Genomic DNA, 19,500 nt, shown 5'->3' with positions numbered 1-19,500 from the left:
TACTCAGAATCGACAGCACTCTCCATCCCACCATTAAATAAAGATGTCCCAAAATGTCCATTCCATTACGTCACGTTTTAGTGTGAATTTTTTCACTTGTATGTGCGTGACGTAGTGGAAGATACAATCTTCATAATAATTTTTGGGAAATTTTTTTATCATTAGAATTTAATATATTAGTGATTCTGAGTTGAAAGAACCCAAAATCACCACGATCTGTGAGAATCAGGTTTTTAATATTTATTTTGGAAAACGCCCTATAAACATACTATAAACGCTACCTAACTGTCACTGTATGTCGCACTAAAGCCTTGTTCGGACTAGGCTAGTATTTTAGTCTAGTGGCGAGTAATTTAGTAGCTAAACGTGTCTGAACACCAAAAAATTAGTCGAGTGGATTAGTAAGTAATTTAGTCGAGTCAATCCATTTTATTCTATTTTTTTTAGTAGTTTAGTAGCGAGTAGCACCCTCCACCACGCGTCCGTGCTCACTCGGCCGCCGGCTAAACAAGTCCGAACCTGTCGATTTAGTCGAGTTCATTAGTTGACGTGAAGCAGAGTACCACTGACTTGTGAGCTTTACTCGACTGTAATGCGAACGATTTTTAGGCAGTAGCGAATAGTTTAGCTACTAAATTACTCGCCACTAGACTAAAATTCTAGCCTAGTCCGAACAAGGCTTTATATGGAAGAGTGGAACTTTTTATTAATAACGTGATTTAAAAAAATTGCCTTAATATTTTTCGTTTACGTATTTTCGGGTCATCACGAACAAATAAAAAAAAAACAATGTTTGCTATATTGTTTTATTCCATAAATAATACCATACAATACCATCAATTTGTTTTAAGTGGCTCACATTTAATTTTCAGTGCATTTGGTACAGCAAATAATAAAAACAATAATAACATATGTACCTATATATATTATGCGATGATATTTTAACATATATACAAAACTTATAATTATAATACATAATAATACTATGCAGGTACGAGTAACCCTTAACAATTGCAACATTTAAATTATAAGATATAATAAATAGCAGTCTTTTAAAATATAATATAATGACTTGTAACAAATAATATAATGTAAGTAAAAAACAATTTGTATACAATATATAAAATCCTATGTAAATAAACTATATTACATTCAAATTAGATGTGTAAAATACTATATATATTAACTACAAAAAAACTATCACAAATAATAATAATACAAACAGAAATAACTATTTACATAAAGTAATGCATCACCAAATAGTACAAATATAAATACAGTGAAACCTGGTTAATTGGCACCTGGATAAAGGGAAAACCTCAATAATTGCAACCAAAAGTCCGGTCCCGGTCCCTTGAGACCAAAAGGCCTCTATAATTGAAATTTTGGAACCTCTATAATTGCAATTTAGATTTTAGTGCTTTTCGTAATTTTGCCTCTGTAATTGACCACATCGTAACTTAAGACCTCTATAATTGACACTGTGCTAAAAAAATACGTTATTTTTGCCCTTGTTTTTACCTCTATTATTGAAACGAGTCTTACTTATTACCTCTGGAATTGAAATAATGTAGTTGTAGACAGCAGAAACAATATTTTAATAGCAATGATCATTTTATTTATATCTCCATCCCGAATTCAATTTATTTATTGGGTGTCTATCACAGCCTTTAGTAGGTGAAATAGTTTTGATCAATAAAAAACAAAGTATGCTTTTTATATTCTAATAAAACTTTCTTCTACAATTCAAGGGAATTTTTTAAACCCAAATGATAAGAAAATAATGTGGTAATAATGTAGTGTAAAAGTGCATCAAGTATAGACAGAAGCAGTATATAGACCAGATACCCAGAACGTAAGCGTGTAAATCTACTTTAAATGGTTATTTGCACCTCCATAAAAGAAATTTGTCAGAACGCAACCTCTATTAATGAAAACCTCTATAATTGACACAACGATTTTATGAACCTCGTTAATTGACACGACCTGCTTAAATGAAAAACCTGGTTAATTGACAAAAACTGGCCGGTCCCTTGAGATTGCAATTATCCAGGTTCCACTGTAATGAAATAATTATTAAAAAAAACAACAATACGTATATAAATGAATTGTAAATATGTATAATATTATGTATGCGTTTAAATGAATAAGTATTACAAAAATAGTAATAAATAAATACATAGGTATATACGTTGGTTGTTATAATACGATACGAGAAATATGAATAAAATTATTTCCTGTATATTATTTAATACGAATATGAATATAATCTATTTTTGCAAATGAAATATATTTGTAAAATAATATACTTATTTTATCAAAATATCTAATTAGTAATAATGGAATATATAAAAAATGATATGGAATAAATTAAAAATATTTAAAATGTTAAAATGCTCTATACCATAAATTACAAAAGTACATACATACAAAGAAATATAATATGAAGATAAAGTAATAAAATAAAATAAAATATGAATATAGCCAAATAAAAACAAAATAAAATATGAATATATACAAAATAAAGAGTGCTCTATGACCACAAGTACAAAAAAATCTGTTTTACATTTCATTTTCTTTTCATGAAAAAAAAACTATTTTCCAAGGTCCCTAAGCTCATTTGTACTTTCCACATCAAGCATAATAAGCAAAAATTAACCATGTCTTAACCTAATCAATAAATAGTCAATAAATTATTCGTTCATATTAACCTAACGTTTCCCCTCACTGTCCAAGGTCCTGGATCACGCGGCCGCGGTAGACCTAAAGTGGCCCACTGATTAACAGTCCGCTGGACGGTATCGGCCAACAGGCTACACTGACAAGTTAGAACAAAATTTCGACAGTTCCGAACAACTGACAGGCCGATACCGTCCGGCGGACTGTTAATCAGTAGGCCCCTCGCTGCGTCTTACGTAAGCGAACAACTAGCGAATGCGACGCGGCGCGGCGCGGCGGGCCCAAGGCGTTCGCGTTCGCAACGAGATCGCCCACGTACGACACTTCTATTAGGTATCAAAGGATTGAGTCACCCCGCGCCGTCTCACTTCGCTTCGCGTTCGCGTGTTGTTTGCCTACGTAGTACACTGCGTAAGAAGCGCTGCCTGGACGTCGTGACAGCGGACATGGAAGAGAACAATCTCACACCTGATGCCGAAGACCGGGCAAAGTGGAGAATATTGAGCAGGAAAACGGACCCTGGCGCTAGGCCGGGAAAACGCTAGGTTGAAGAATTTGAAGAAGATTAACTTAACGTTTCCTAACATTCAAATTCCTTCCGTAACCCGAATGTCCATATCCACCGCCGACATCCTCATGCGCTGTTGAGTGACTGTGAGAGTGACTGTAGACCGGCTTGGAGACGATCTCGTAGGTGGTGGATTTTCCTCCTGAGGAGAGGGATTTGATGCCGATGATGGCGGAGAGGAGAAGAGACATCATGGCCGTCATAAGAGCTTTGCCGGCGAGCATAGCGAGGCCGCCGAGTCCGATGCTCATGAGGGTGCCTGGAACAATTGATTCATATTGAATACCAACGGAAAATCTAAATCAAGGCCACGTGCTTCCCACTAATCCGGGGTTAAGCGGTTAAACCGTTGTCAAATTGTACTGGTAACCATGGTAACGGTTTAACCGGTTAACCCGGGCTAGTGAGATAGTGCAAGTGGCGCGTTGACTAGAAAAATTTGCATACAATATACGTTTCATTGCCGATTAACTAAGCAAACTGCATTCAAAAGTTTGATCAGCCGGCGAATTATGGATGGCTTTATCCATCTTTATCCACGTGATAAAATAACTGTCACTTTTTAACACCGTAGGATAGAAAGTGACGGACACTGTTTCATCACGCTGTCACGTAGACAAGAACGACCATCATATCCGTACAGATAGTGATAGGAGCTCTAGGCCAGCAAATTATATTTTTTCTTGGAACTAATTCCCAACAACCTCGAAATCGTCTTAATACCTTCATTTGGTTCTAAATTAGAGTAATCCGAGTTTGCTCCATTCCAGTAGTGGGAAAAATATAGCTCTTTTTCAGTTTTTTGCTTGTAGTTAGTTCAAAAACGACACGTCCGACGGAAAATTTGCCCTAATCTTGATAAAAATTGACATGATACGTAGTCAAGGATTGTAAAAAATGGCCGCCACTTTGAATTTTTTTTTGGTATAATTGTGTTAAAATCCGATTTTTTCCCTAGTATCTGATCCAGAACAACCTTGTTGGTAGTGACATTGTAATTGATGATAGACCCATCGAGTGGTTTTGTCAATCCAAGGTAAAATGTATCTTCCAAGGCTCCCAAAATTTATCCTCACCTCCTGGGATGTAGCAAACTCGGATTATACGCATTTAGGATCAAATGAAGGTAGAGTTAGACCAAGAAAAGTCTGCAGCGGTTTTGAAAGCCCACACAGTGTATGTGTTATTTATACGTCATAGATTCATAGACGTTTGACGTTTAAGATAACTCTTGCACTGCGTGGGCTATCAAGATCGCTGTAGAATTTTCTTCGTCTAACTCTAATAACATGATACCTACCTGTATAGTCGCACCAATAAAAGTCTGCAGCGGATTTGACAGTCCACGAAGTGTAAGTGTTATGTATACGTAATAATGTCATAGAAATTTGACGTTTAAAATAACTCTTGCACTGCGTGGGCTATCAAGATCGCTGTAGAATTTTCTTCGTCTAACTCTAATAATATGATATCTAGCTTGCTGGGAATGAATTCCCCAATTATTCAGAGCCCACTATGTCCCACTGCTGGGCAAAGGCCTCCCCCCTCTTCCTCCACTCGTCTCTATTTACTGCAACTAAATCCCCAAAACGCTTTTTTTATCTAATTCGACTGGCCTACCTACTCGTTTATCGTTACGCCTACTTTAACTCGGTATTTTATAACAATATGTGTCACCTTGTCACTGTCATTGTCAATCTAAGCCATCAATTTGTAGCACGGACGTCAAATTACACAGTACATGTAACTTATAATCAAGTGAGTGACATTTTTATTTGTTTCTTTTTCAATGCTCTACTTGTGCCGCTTGTTAGGTTTTAGAAATGGTGAAAGTATGAAGACTGAATTTTGAAACTGGTTATGATAGGTGTATTTTTGAATAAGTGAAACTAATATTATATTACATTCGCATCAGTTAGCAGGTAAAATTACATGTAAAGTAATTCATAAATACCAGTGGCGGCGCGTCAAACATATCCATAGGCAAGCCGGGGCTAATTTGGCTTACATATTTCCTTTAACTCTGCTCAAACTTCCAAAAACAGGCAAGCCGGTGGGAATCGGCTTTTATTAGACGCGCTGCCACTGATAAATACACGATAACTTTTATTACAGGGGTTATGGAAGGTAAAGGTAAGGAAAACAATCTCTATGTATCAAAAAGTGTCCGTCAAAAAACCTTAAATAGGTGGCGCTACAATACGTAGAATATTTGATAAAAAAATTCAAATCATTGACCACTTCACTCCGTCAATAACTACGTCCTTAGCTACTCTAGCGCTACTCTGGAGAGATTTCGAACTATTATTTACAGTTGACACTTATACAACTGTTCTACCATAAGAAATTTCGCACCTTTTACTCTATATTTCCATGACAGAGGTGATTTTGATGCGACGCTTAATGTCAAAAAAAATGTATTAAGATGGTCATAATAATCAAATTTCCTCATGGGACATAACACTATTGCTGTTACCTTCAAGGTAGATCTGAAGTACACGAAATGTATGGGCCCAAGGGTTTTTTTTGACGATTTTAATATCGGTCCCATAACCCCAATATCACCCAGTATAGTTCAAATTTCAATGGAATAAAAGTTATTCAGGATTTATACGACATGAATTTGATACTGGGTTACCCGCCTAACCCTGGGTAAATGGGATGGTGCTAGTGGCCCTAAGGGCCAATTCCCGGGGTTAACCCGTTAAACCATTAACCCAGTGTCAAATTGTATTGGTAACCATGGCAACGGGTTAGTAGGATGGTGCAAGTAACGCTAAAAGTTGAAAAAACACCTTGTACCGTTTCGTATCTGAACATTTTCCAAAAAATATTACATTTAATTCATGTCTTCAAAATATTGACTTCTTGGGCTCATTTTACTCAGATTCATTTGTACATTCACGCCTCATACATGAAAAAAATGTATCCCAAGTTTTCCTTTCCAGATCGACACATTTAAAAATACGGAGAAGAAAATGGCACATAATGATACAGTTCAAAGATCAAATGCAGAATTGATGCAGGATTTTGAGGTAACTAACTTATCTACTGGCAGTGATGCCAATGCCAGTGATTATTCTACTACAAATGGTTCCCAAAATTCATCTTTTTATGAATTAAATGCAAAATTAATTGAAACGACACTAAAATTGGATCAGTTAACGCTGGAGCTGGATGGAGCACAAATGGAAATTGAGACATTAAAAGAGGAAAATGTCACATTACGAAGAGAGCTGAGCATATGTCAGAAAACGGTAGAACTATACAAGAATGCTACCTGTGGGGATTCTTCTCCACGTAGAACGCCACATACCTGTGAGATTTTGTCTCCACGTAGAACGCCACGTCGAAGCGTCAAGATGCACTGTGTTGACGACACCATTACCCAAACTGAGGATATAAGCACTAATGGGTCCACTTGTTGTTCACCGACTGCACCAACGATGGTACAGACTCCTGTGACGATACATATTACTCCGGATAGTCTAAGCAACCCGGTACCGTTGGCAGCGACCCTGGGTGAAGCGGAAACTCCGCGTGGGTTGCAATCTACCGACGTGGATGCAAGCACTGGCGAATTGACTTATTGTCCACTAACCGCACCAACGATTGTACAGACGCCCATACATACTACACCGGTTAGTCCAAACAACCCAGCACCGACGGCAGCTACCCTGGGCGAATCGATAATTCCGCGTGTGTCGCAATCTACCGCCGCTGTTCCCGAGATAGATGCACGCGCTGACCGACATCCTACCCCTGCGCGTCACCGTATGCTACTGATAAGCGATGACCGAGGCCGTGGTGTAGGTAAAATGCTACACCGGTTTAGTGATCGGTACAATATTGTTACCTGGTTTAAGCCGGGCGCGAATCTTACTAATTTAATTGAGCCAGCGTTAGACATGTGTAAGTCATTTACCAAAAATGACTACATAATTTTGTTGTGTGGCATGAATGAAACGAATCCAAAATCATTTCTGAATCTATTAGGATTTTATATGGGAATGTTATCAAATACGAATATTATTTTACCTGGTATATCTTATAATGTTTCACTTGATGACGATTTGACTATGCTGCTTGATTATGAAGTAAAATTCCTAGCATCCTATTTTGATAATATTAAGTATATTGACATTGATGATATATGTTTAGACAGTAAGTATTTGTTAGGTAAAAAATTTGCACAGAAAATTTCAGGTTTAATTAAGGTAAATGAATTGCATGTTCCTATGAGCTCATTTGTACCCAGTCAGACCCCCGCAACTTATGCCGGCATGGTTAAAAAAATATCTCTGGGCACACAAACAGAGACCGCGTTTTTTCGAGTGCAGTAGAACTATGGTGGAGGGTTCTGGGGGGAAACGTATTAACTGTGATAAATTGTATGATGCGGGAAATGTATGTTCGGTAAACGATTTATGCCTTTTACATCAAAATATTAGGAGACTTTGCAATAAGATACCCGCTTTAGAGTGTTTCTTACAGGCAAATAATAATCCTGACGTTATATGTCTTTCTGAGCATTGGATGAAGGATTACGAACTATGTCAAATTAACATATTTAATTACTATTTGGCGGCTAACTATTGTAGAACAAATCACATAAATGGGGGAGTTTGTATTTATTTGTCAAAACACGTAAAAAGTAAGGAGTTAACATTTGTATCTCAAATGTCAAATGAAATGGACATTGAACTCTGTGGTGTTAACTTGTATGACTGCAGGACAATTGTAATATGTTTGTATACGTCGGATTTTAATAGGTTTAAGAAGTGTGTACGTGGTCTTGAGTTACTATTACATGCATTATTCCAAGAATATCCTGATTACTCAATAGTAATAATGGGTGATTTCAATGTGGATCTTCTTGGAAATACTTGGCAAAAGCGCCAATTGTTAGACTTAATGGGTCAATATAACCTGTGCCCTATGCACACGATGCCAACTAGGATTACTGAAATGACTGGTACATGTATAGATCATGTTTACTCGAACTGTAGTAAAGGTACCTGGGACATACAGCTCATAAGAAGTCACCTTAGCGATCATGACGCTCAAGTATTTAATATGAAAACATTATGTGATGAGAGTACTAAGCCGCCAGTGATCAGGAGAAATATCTCAACGCTTAAAACACATAATTTTATAGAAGATATGTCCAACCGTTCGTTTTCTAATTTATTTCACTCTGACATGCCGCCGTTTGAAAAAATGAACTATCTAATCTTAATAATTAAGAATACCTTTGACATTCACTTTCCTTTAAGAAAATACCCACAAAATAAAAGTACAAAAATTAAGTGGGTTGATGATGACATGATGATTAAAATGCAATTTTATGATGACATTAGTGGACTACTGGAACGGTTCCCAACTAATCAGGACTTATCGGATTTTGTTGATAATTATAAGACTATTATTGACAAATTAAAACAAGAGAAACGTTGTTCGTACATTAATAAAAAAATTCAAACGGCTGGTAACGTTAGCAAAATGTTATGGCGAATTATAAACACTGAAACATGTAAAAATCACATTAAACCGGATCCAATGGAAGTTTTGTTGATGGCCAATACCGGATCTAATCGCGGTCAAAAACAACTAGCTGATACAATTAATGATTACTATATAAACTTGAATAAATCAGAGTGTAGGCAAACAGATGTGGGGAAAGCGCTTGACTTTTTGGACGAGGCTACTAAGTTAGTAGTGTCCAAAGTTGACACTTTCCTTTTCACGATTTCAGAGATTAAGCAACTGTTAAAAGCCATAAAATCCAAACATTCGACAGATATTTATGATATGTCGGCCGACCTTATAAAGAAATTACCTGATAATGTCATAGATATTTTTTGTGCACTGCTTAATCAATGTGCTATTATTGGGGAATATCCTAGCTCGTTGAAGATAGTCAAAGTTAGCCCAGTTTACAAGGGGAAGGGATTGAAAGAGGAAATAAAAAACTTTCGTCCCATATCACTAGTACCGGCTCTATCGAAAGTTGCTGAGCTAGGCCTTTGTAATAGGTTGATGGATTACTTTGAAACTAATAAGTTACTTCACGATCGCCAGTATGCGTACCGCCACGGCAGGTCTACGGTAGATGCTGCTCGTGCGGTTTATCAGCGTGTCCTTCAGTATATTGACCAAAAGAAAATGGTTGCAGCAGTTTTTTGTGACTTGTCACGTGCGTTTGATTTAGTTGATCACGGATTATTATTACATAAGTTGCAAAGGTACGGTGTACAAGGTAGTCTTCTAAATTTTATTAAATCGTTTTTGAAGGGCAGGGAACAGGTTGTGTCCGTTGATGGGGGGGCAACTAAATCTGAGATGAGGACCCTTGATGACTGTTCTGTCCCTCAGGGTTCAGCGGTTGGAAATTTCCTTTTCTTGGTGATGATTAACGACCTCATTAGTTTATTTCAAGATGGCGATTTTATAATGTTTGCTGATGATGGATGTGCCATCATTACTGGTGATACATTCGATGAACTAAAAGAGAACATTTTATATACATTAGTAAAATTGACAAGTTGGTTCCAAGTAAATGGGTTTTTGATTAACTTAAACAAGACATCTATAATGCATTTCTGGCTAAGAGGACTATATCCGACCCCCCTTGGCATAACGGTAAATAATACTACACTGCCACAGGTGCAGAACACGCGGTTTCTTGGTTTTGTATTTGACTGTGGCTTGAAATGGGACAAACATATTGATGCACTTACCAGTAGACTTACTAAAGCGTCGTTTGCACTGTCTCGGCTTGCTCCTGCACTATCATGTAAGAATCTCCGTATGGCATATTATGCGTATGTGAACTCAATATTAGCGTACGGTATTGACCTTTGGGGGCTGGCAGCCGATAGGGATAGAGTATTTTTGCTACAAAAGAGGGCTGTTAGAATGTTGTCTGGGGTGCCGCCATTTACTCCGACTAAAGAATATTTCCGCGAATTAAAAATTCTAACGGTGCCCTCGTTATATATTTTTGAAGTGGCAAAGTACATGTATAAACACAAAAGTGAATATGTGATGCGTCGACCTGAACAAAGGAGAACTGATAGGGACATTAAGTCTGTCTTTGTTAGGCTTGCGAAAACATCCAACTCATTGGGGGTAGTTGGAATTAAAATCTTTAACAGCCTGAGCCGTGAGATTAAAGAGGCGGCTTCTTATGACCTGTTTGTTGAGAAGTTGAAAGCCTATTTAATTGATAAGGCATTTTTTACGGTTAAGGAATTCTACAGTAAATTTAACATTAAATAATTTCGTAAATAATGACATTTGTAATGTATAAGTTTTAATGATTTCTTCTTCTTTCCTTGATCTGGTTATGTGTGTTTATTTTGGTGTTAGTGTTTTGTAATAGTTGAGTGTTTAGTTTTAGTTGTATATTTTGTAGTTCTATTGTGATTTTGTTTGACATGTGTTATTTTGACATTAAAGAAATTGAATTTGAATTTGAATTGAATTTAAGTATGAATATTTTTTTTATTTGTATGAACGTGATGCACTGGAAATATATTTTTTTATACAAAATTTTGGAACGCATTTTTTCATGTGAGGTGTGAATGTACAAATAATTCTGAGTAAAATGAGCCCAAGAAGTATATATTTTGAAGACATGAATGAAATGTAATTTTTTTTTTGGAAAACGCTCATCTATGTATCCTACAGACAATACATATATTTAATTACTACGTGTAATAAAACATGTAAAGAGCTGTAAAAGACGGTAATTGCCGAGTTAGAGGAGGCCAGCGAACGAAAAGACGAGTCAGATTTTTCGAATCGAGCCAGGATTTGAACCCACGACCTCTGAGCTCTGGATTGCACGTCGGACGTCATATCCACTCGGCTACAACCGCATTTTATATTAATCAATTTCAAAATAATACCTAAATGTTGCTTTCGCATCTAGTCTATTCAGCAAATGTAACGTCAATTAGTGCCAACCCGTTATACTTTCGTATTAATCTTCTTTTTTAGGGTTCCGTACCCAAAGGGTAAAAACGGGTCCCTATTACTAAGACTCCGCTATCCGTCTGTCTGTCACCAGGTTGTATCTCATGAACCGTGCTAGCTAGACACTTGAAATTTTCACAGATGACGTACGTACATACACATACACGTACGTATGCCTACGTATTTCTTTTGCCGTTTTAACAACAAATACTAAAAACAGAATTAAACAAATATTTAAGTGGCTCTCATACAACGTGATTTTTGCGTAATGGTACGGAACCCTTCGTGCGCGAGTCCGACTCGCTCTTGGCTGGTATTTTTTTTGCTGACTAGAAGGGTGCAAAAAATAAGCTAGTAAGTATAACGGGCTCCTACTAATTGACTAGAACATTATACTTGGTGGAATAGCAAAGCAAAATTATTGTACTACAGTCGCCATCAGATATATCGGAACGGCCAAGGTGCTCAAAAATATCTGAATAGGCACTCTAACGCCTTGACTATAGAGGCGTGTTTAGATATTTGTGAGCGTTTTGGCCGCTCCGATATATCTGATGGCGACTGTATTAGTAGGTATTTTACTATGAATTAAGTATTAGCTAAGTAACGTCTGATTTAATAAATAACTTTTTTTTAGGTTTATTTTTAGTTTTGTAGGTAGTTTTAATTTTAGCAAAGAGAATAGATAGTATAGAGGGCTATTGCCAAAGTAAATTTTGTAGTCACGGTACATTTACTGCCATCTATCGACATACGATTAAAACTTAAAATAAAATTGAAAATGTATAAATTAATCAAAATATGTTTACGGATAAATGATTTTTAATTTTTATTGTTCCATACTGACCCATGTTCTTTCACTGATATGTGTTAAAATTGTTAAATATCAAACGATGTCGTCACGCCATCTAGCCGAGCATAGGCCAAAGGTGTGTGCGCCATCTATCCGAGAATGACTTTTTCTTGATTTCCGAGGCACGTTTTTTCCTTAGACTTTATTCATCTTATACGAAGTTAGATGAATTAACTATTAGCTAAGTAACGTCTGATTTAATAAACAACTTTTTTTTAGGTTTAGTTTTAGTTTTGTAGGTAGTTTTAATAAGCGCTGGTGGCCTAGCGGTAAGAGCGTGCGACTTTCAATCCGGAGGTCGCGGGTTCAAACCCCGGCTCGTACCAATGAGTTTTTCGGAACTTATGTACGAATTATCATTTGATATTTTCCAGTCGCTTTTCGGTGAAGGAAAACATCGTGAGGAAACCGGACTAATCCCAATAAGGCCTAGTTTCCCCTCTGGGTTGGAAGGTCAGATGGCAGTCGCTTTCGTAAAAACTAGTGCCTACGTCAAATCATGGGATTAGTTGTCAAGCGGACCCCAGGCTCCCATGAGCCGTGGCAAAATGCCGGGATAACGCCAGGAAGAAGAAGTAGTTTTAATTTTAGGTTACATTTTATTGTAAGTTTGGTGTAGCTATATTGAGTCATAATAATTATAACTTAAATATTATATTGACCACTTTACTTTCAGTGGGTATTCTCCAAACTTACCTAGCCTCTTGATGATCATTATCCTAAATTACTAAGAATTAAATTTAAGTACTTATATTTAATTGTTTAATTTCGGACGATTATAAAACAAAACGAGGAGAGCTGGTGGCCTAGCGGTATGAGCGAGCGACTTTCAATTTGGAGATCGCGGGTTCAAACCCCGGCTCGTACCAATGAGTTTTTCGGAATTTACGTACGAAATCTCATTTGATATTTATCAGTTGCTTGTAAAGGAAAACATTCTGAGAAACTGGACTTATCCCAATAAGATCTAGTTTCCCCTCTGTCTTGGGAGGTCAGATGGCAGTCGCTTTCGTAAAAACTAGTGCCTACGTCAATTGAGATTAGGTTGTCAAGCGGACCCCAGGCTCCCAAGATTATGGGTCAAACTTAAAACTGTGTTACGTCTTTCCTGTAGACATACACAAGAGAAAAATGTACACTTCGCGTGAACACACTAGTTTTCTCTCCTGTGGGCAATAGTTAACAGCTTGTGGGCATGTAAGTAATGATTTTATCATAGTTCTCTAAATAAAAGGAGGACCTTTTCACGTGGATAAGTGCATGTTAAATAAGAAAATAACCTTTATAGCCTTTAGCTCTTGTGCATGTCTACAGGAAAGACGTAACACAGTTTTCTGTTTGACCCATATAACAAACAATTATTCTATTTTATAAGTATTTTCTATTGCCATTGATTCAAATTCTTCTGCCAACTTTTCTTTTATGGTGGGCCCCTAGAGTCGCTAGACTAATGTCTAGCTACTAGATAGTACATTGATCCAGATCTAGATGTATAACAAAGTATTTTCAAGATAAACATCTGCACGTAAGCCTGTGTGTTGGTACGCTTAAACGGCTCTTGGTGAACCTTAACAGCTTATAAATAAGGTTTATAATTGTACATTTAACAGTATAAACATGCATACCTATAAACATACTAACTAAATAGCGCGTAAGCTATTAAGATTAATAATGCACTTGTAAAGAATTAAAGATGCTTAATATTGTCAACATTGTATGAACGAGCAGGCCTGGCTCACTCCGCGATTTCGTCGCTTTGCTACAGGTAGCTAAAAGTACATCCGTTCGACCCCAATTTTGGGGTTTGCCATAAGCCGCGCGTGGCGCTGTCGCCACCTAGCGGCCATATCTGTGCTGATCGTGACAGACGCGTTTTGTTAGAGAGTGAGTATTCTGTACCTAGTACTATTATTTATTCTGTGGTACGAGTAATATGAAAAAGACTTAGCATTTAGTAACTGGAGACGCCTTGGCTGTCATTTTCTGTACAAAACACAAAACAGTCTGCCGATTCTTGCGGGGAGGGGACGTCAAATGTATTGCTATTTCTACATGATTTGTACGTAACATACAAATAGCCATGTCAGTCTGTACAAAAGTTTGCACGATTGTGCAAGGTTTTTGGCAGAGGGTAAGCTCTTAGGAGCCAACAGGAGTGGTAATTTTTCTCCAAACAACGTACTCGACTGTTTCCTCCGTGGGTCTTGATGCTAGAGCAATGTTTTTTTCAACACAGATTAATATTGTCAATATCTGTGTCGGACAGTTTTGCTTTTTTTGATATATTTATTTTTTTAAGGCGCTAGAGCCCTTCAATAATGGCCAAAATGGCCTCATTGACTATACCGCAATGAGAGGCGAAGTATTCAAAACTGATATCAATTAGCCAAAAAAGCGAAACGGTATGATACAAATAATTTCATAATCATTTAGATTTCCAAATTTGGTTACGATTGGTTAAGTTTTGGAGTAGGAAACAGTCGAGTACGAAACCTCGATTTGTGAGATTTTTATGCAGGATTTTTCGGCTTGTCCTTATCGCACTAGTTTTAAGTGCCGCTTCCGTTAGCGAGACGGGTAATATTTTTACATAAAATATTTAACTCAGCTCCTGTTTCGTCTTAAAGGCGACTCCGGTTATTAAATGCTCTAAGGAAAAAGACTATCAACAGGGTACGTTCTTCAGATTATAAAACAAACACCCCTGCCGTGTCTGTCTGTGTGTTTGTATGTTTGTTCGCGATAAACTCAAAAACTACTGAACGGTTCTACATGCGGTTTTCACCTATCGATAGATTGATTCTTGAGGAAGGATTGAGTCTAATTTCAGTCATATCATAGAAAAATAAGCGCCGGAAGCTCCGGCCCGGACACGGCCTGGTCTAATGAGAGTCATCATTTATACGGAACAAATAATTTAAAAACAACTTAAAATGAGTTTTTTGTCAAGAAAAAACTATACTCAGCGATGAAAATGCGTCCGTCATACTGAAAAAGTGTGTGAAAATCCCCGGAATGCAAAAAATTACGGTTTCATACATTGTGGCAGGTCAAGAAGTAGAGGCAAGTTTGTGACAAAACATAATTTTTCGAAGATATTATATCTACAAAAGTGTGGTGATCACAAATAACCCTTTACATATGTTGACCGACCTCCTAGCCTAGTCGGTAGTGACCCTGCCTATGAAGCAGGAGGTCCCGATCCCGGGTTCGAGTCCTGGTAAGGGAATTTATTTGTGCGTTCATCACAAATATTTGATTCTGAGTTATGGATGTATTCTGTGTAGGTATATAAGTATTAATATTTTTGTATATTATATATTACACAACATAAGCCTTATTGAGCTTACTGTGGCACTAGGTCGATCTGTGTAAAATTGTCCTATAATATTTATTTATAATATTTATTTATTTATATGTCGATGTTTTATTTTTAAATCGCTAATAACGTGTAAATTCGCTTTGATTCTCAATCAGGTTTTTAAATTAGTTCATTTGACCTACCTTTCATTAACATCCCCATAGCCATGAGTCCGCCCATTCCTCCTTTTTTCCCCCCTCCGATACCCCCTTTCCTCCTCGCCTCCCCAATCATAGCCCTCGCTTCCTCACTGGCACTATCATCTAGCAACCTCAGCTTCACTGAATGAGTATCTAAATAATTCCCTAATGTGTAAAGGAGGTATTTGTCTAAACGCTCATCAGGTTTATTCGGCATGGCTCTCGCTAATTCAGCAGCAAACTCTTTAGCATTGCTCCCATTTTCGTTCTTTTCCTTAACGACAGTTATCCCTGGTAGCAGTTGTAATTCTTCCTTGGAACTTAGCTTCTCAAGCGCTGATATGGCTTCTATTTTCAAGCAAGTGACACTGAAGATACCGCTGGAGCAATTCTTTCCCATCGCCCGAGCTGCTGTTTCCATTGTAGGCTCCACACTATTATCCGCAGTAGGAAACGCTACTGCTGTACACAAAAGAACTAAACACACAAGCCGATACATGATGCGTCCGTATTCAAACGACGGCTGTTACTCTTTGATAAGACAATTGTTTCGCGCAGCTTTTATATGGCTCACATAGTTAGATGATTATATTTTTATAGAAGACTGGTCGCAAAAAGACAGTTTTGCGCCATTCAAATGTGGACCCTTATGCGAATGTGTTGTGTCTACTTTCGCTACATGCGTGGAGCGGTGTGAGACTTTGATTCATTATCGTACGCAGTGAGCGAAAAAGCAGCAACTGATTGATATCTTCGCGTAATTTTTATATACGTAAATGTAGCTTTTGCTATCTTTAAGCATTTTATATTACGACTGATCTAATCCTTTGGTTCTTTCTATTCCAAGATTAACGTTTTCTTGACTTACACTTTGATTTAAATGTATATTTATGGGACAATATTACCATTAGAGTCACAATGCTAGTAAAACTCAGTAATTGATGTACATCACGTTGCAGTCGTTATTACATGGAAACAAACTTGTTTTTTTTAATCATAATTTTAATTTTGAAATCAATTTTATCCTAAAATCCTTGTCTCTCTACTAATCAGTATTTATAAGTTATAGCCTCTTTACGATCTTATTGGCAATTGACAATTTATGAGTATAGTAACTTGTCACTGGGCCCGATTCGAATTTTGAAATAGATATCTATTATTTTCAATTTCAATTTCAATTATTTATTCATAAAATTTACATTTTATACGTCATTAAATAGTTAACATATATACTTAATAGGTATAATTTAATAATTTTGCCGAAACTGGGGCGTTCAAATCCGGCCCTGCACATGGGCTTATTTACATTTATAATTTGTACACCATTTTTAATTATTATTAACAGTATATATTTATATATTTACATTTTTTTTTTTGTATTTACCACATAACATTAAATCTAACATTTTAAATACTTATTAATTACTACAAAAAAATTCGTCAATGGAGTACAAAGCGTCTTTAATTAGTTTTGTTTTCATTTGTCGAACAAATGAGGCGTAACTCGGGGCCTGCTTAATTGCCGGAGGGATCTTATTATAAACCTTCGGACCAATGGAGGTAAGACATTTTTTAGTTTTAGCCAATCGTGTGTGTGGCAAGCTCAGGTCATGCCGCCGTCGCGTGATGGAGCCGTGCGCATCAGCGTTGGTATGGAAGTGGTTAATGTGACACCTAACATACTTAGCCAGTTCCAATATGTAAAGACTGGGTACAGTTAATATATTGTGTTCTTTGAACAACTGCTTTGCAGGATGGTCCCAACTTACACCAGCGATGATGCGCACTGCTTTTTTTTGGAGTTTAAATACTCGTTCACGTTCCGCAGCCCAGCCCCACAGGTCAATACCGTAAGTTAGTATGGAGTTAAAGTAGCCGTAGTAGGCTTTTTTAACGTTAGTCAAGTCCATACATGGGCTTAGTCTGCTAAGGGCGAAGCAAGCCGAAGACAACCGTAGACACAGTGCGTCTATATGTGGGGCCCATTTTAAGCCGGCATCGATGGTTAGTCCCAAATATTTAACCTGGTCGACTTGAGGTACAGGTTGGCCATTGCATGAGATGTTTAATTTATTAAGTGATTGATCACTTAGGCACCGTAGACTAAAACGAATTACATATCTTTTAGACATCACCAAGATACGATAACGATATGTTTAAGATCTAACCTGTCAAATCTGACATTTGCGCGATTCTGGAGACACTCTTGAACGATTTCCCCAGGATATGACTTAGAGATCCAATTCACATCTAATAGATATCTTACTCTATCTAACGTAAAAGTGACATTGGTTGCCCGAATTGCGCTGCAAAAGAGAACTAGTTGATATCTAAACTATAACGTATCTAGAATGGATCTAGTACGTGTCGTCTCTTGTGACTATCTTGAAGTTCGAATACGGCAGACTGTCATTTGATTGTCGTATGCATAAACAAAGTCATGGATCCGTCAAATTTCCCGCCATATCGATGGCACTTGACGTATCGTAGTTACTTCATGTAGGATAACCATGTAAGTATAGTGGTTATTACTTTGAAATAAATAAAATAAATAATTTTATTTAATTATAACCCGGCAACCTTCAAATCAAGAGTGAACAGGCACCTTCTGGGCGAGCTCGCTCCATCGTAGGCCACATCTACGCCTCGGCTAGTCTGTGGCCATGAGTAAGCCCATTCATAATAAAAAAAATATATACAGGGCGTCCCACGGCGATGCCACATGGAGGGAAAGTACCTTAAATATCATAGATAGCATATTTTGCTGAAAGAAGACTTCATTTTATTTTTAAAACTTAGTAAAGTTGCATTCATACTTTTTTAATTTTTTTTGAAAAAAAATTTATGGAAAAAAAATATCGCGTCATTGGAGGAAAAGTACCTTAATTATTGTAAATGAACATCTTACTGAAAGAAGACATTATTTCGATTTAAAAAAACAAGTTGAATTGCATTTTAAATAATTTCATGGTTAAACCGGGAATCGAACCCACTACACGAGAAAAAAAAATACCTTGTAGCTTTGTCATACCGATCGAAAGGCTTCAATGTGAGAATAATTTTTTTGCCAAATTTTTCTCGTGTAGCGGGTTCGATTCCCGGTTTAACCATGAAATTATTTAAAATGCAATTCAACTTGTTTTTTTAAATCGAAATAATGTCTTCTTTCAGTAAGATGTTCATTTACAATAATTAAGGTACTTTTCCTCCAATGACGCGATAATTTTTTTCCATACATTTTTTTTCAAAAAAAAATAAAAAAATATGAATGCAACTTTACTAAGTTTTAAAAATAAAATGAAGTCTTCTTCCAGCAAAATATGCTATCTATGATATTTAAGGTACTTTCCCTCCATGTGGCATCGCCGTGGGACGCCCTGTATATATATACACTTGTCCCACTGCTGGGCACAGGCTTCCTCTAAAGCACGAAAGGGTTTAAGCTATATAGTCCCCACGCTGGCTCAATGCGGGAATTAGTTTTAATTATGTTTTAACTTTTAATTAATTAAACAATGAGATAACTGCGTGAGATCTAGCCTAATAAGTTTAATTTGGGCTAGATATTAATATTTTTCTACTCCTGATCACCGATTAAAAATCATCGTGTATATTATATAAATAAATATACAAAAATTGCTCGTTTAAAGGTATTAGATAGATAGATAATCTAATCCAAGATGTCACAAATATTTGCTAGAACAACTAACCTGGCTACCGATTATAAATGTCCTTGAATTAATCTTCCGTTTGTTCAAGACAAGACCCATTTGTATCTGCCCTATTCGAACTTTAAGATACGTCAATTAATAGATCTAGAGACGATATGGATTAGATATGTCAATGTCAAATGTGTCGTTTCTTCAAACAAAAACTTCACTTTAACTACACATCTAATCCGTATTGTTTCTAATTCTAT

General features: G+C 36.8%; 1 protein-coding gene across 1 annotated transcript; it reads right to left on the bottom strand.

Moving 5' to 3' along the window:
- Positions 1-940: 940 nt before the first annotated feature.
- Positions 941-16,451, bottom strand: LOC134675224 (uncharacterized). Its single transcript, XM_063533439.1, has 3 exons — positions 15,585-16,451; positions 3,250-3,506; positions 941-2,711 (listed from the first exon to the last, which is right to left on the bottom strand). The coding sequence occupies exons 1-2, from the start codon at positions 16,078-16,080 to the stop codon at positions 3,250-3,252; spliced, it is 753 nt and encodes a 250-aa protein (XP_063389509.1). The 5' UTR covers positions 16,081-16,451; the 3' UTR covers positions 941-2,711.
- Between the last annotated feature and the right edge of the window lie 3,049 nt (positions 16,452-19,500).

Source organism: Cydia fagiglandana, chromosome 21, assembly GCF_963556715.1.
Source record: "Cydia fagiglandana chromosome 21, ilCydFagi1.1, whole genome shotgun sequence".
NCBI classification, from domain to species: Eukaryota; Metazoa; Arthropoda; class Insecta; order Lepidoptera; family Tortricidae; genus Cydia; species Cydia fagiglandana.
This window is presented reverse-complemented; position numbering and strand designations above follow the sequence as displayed.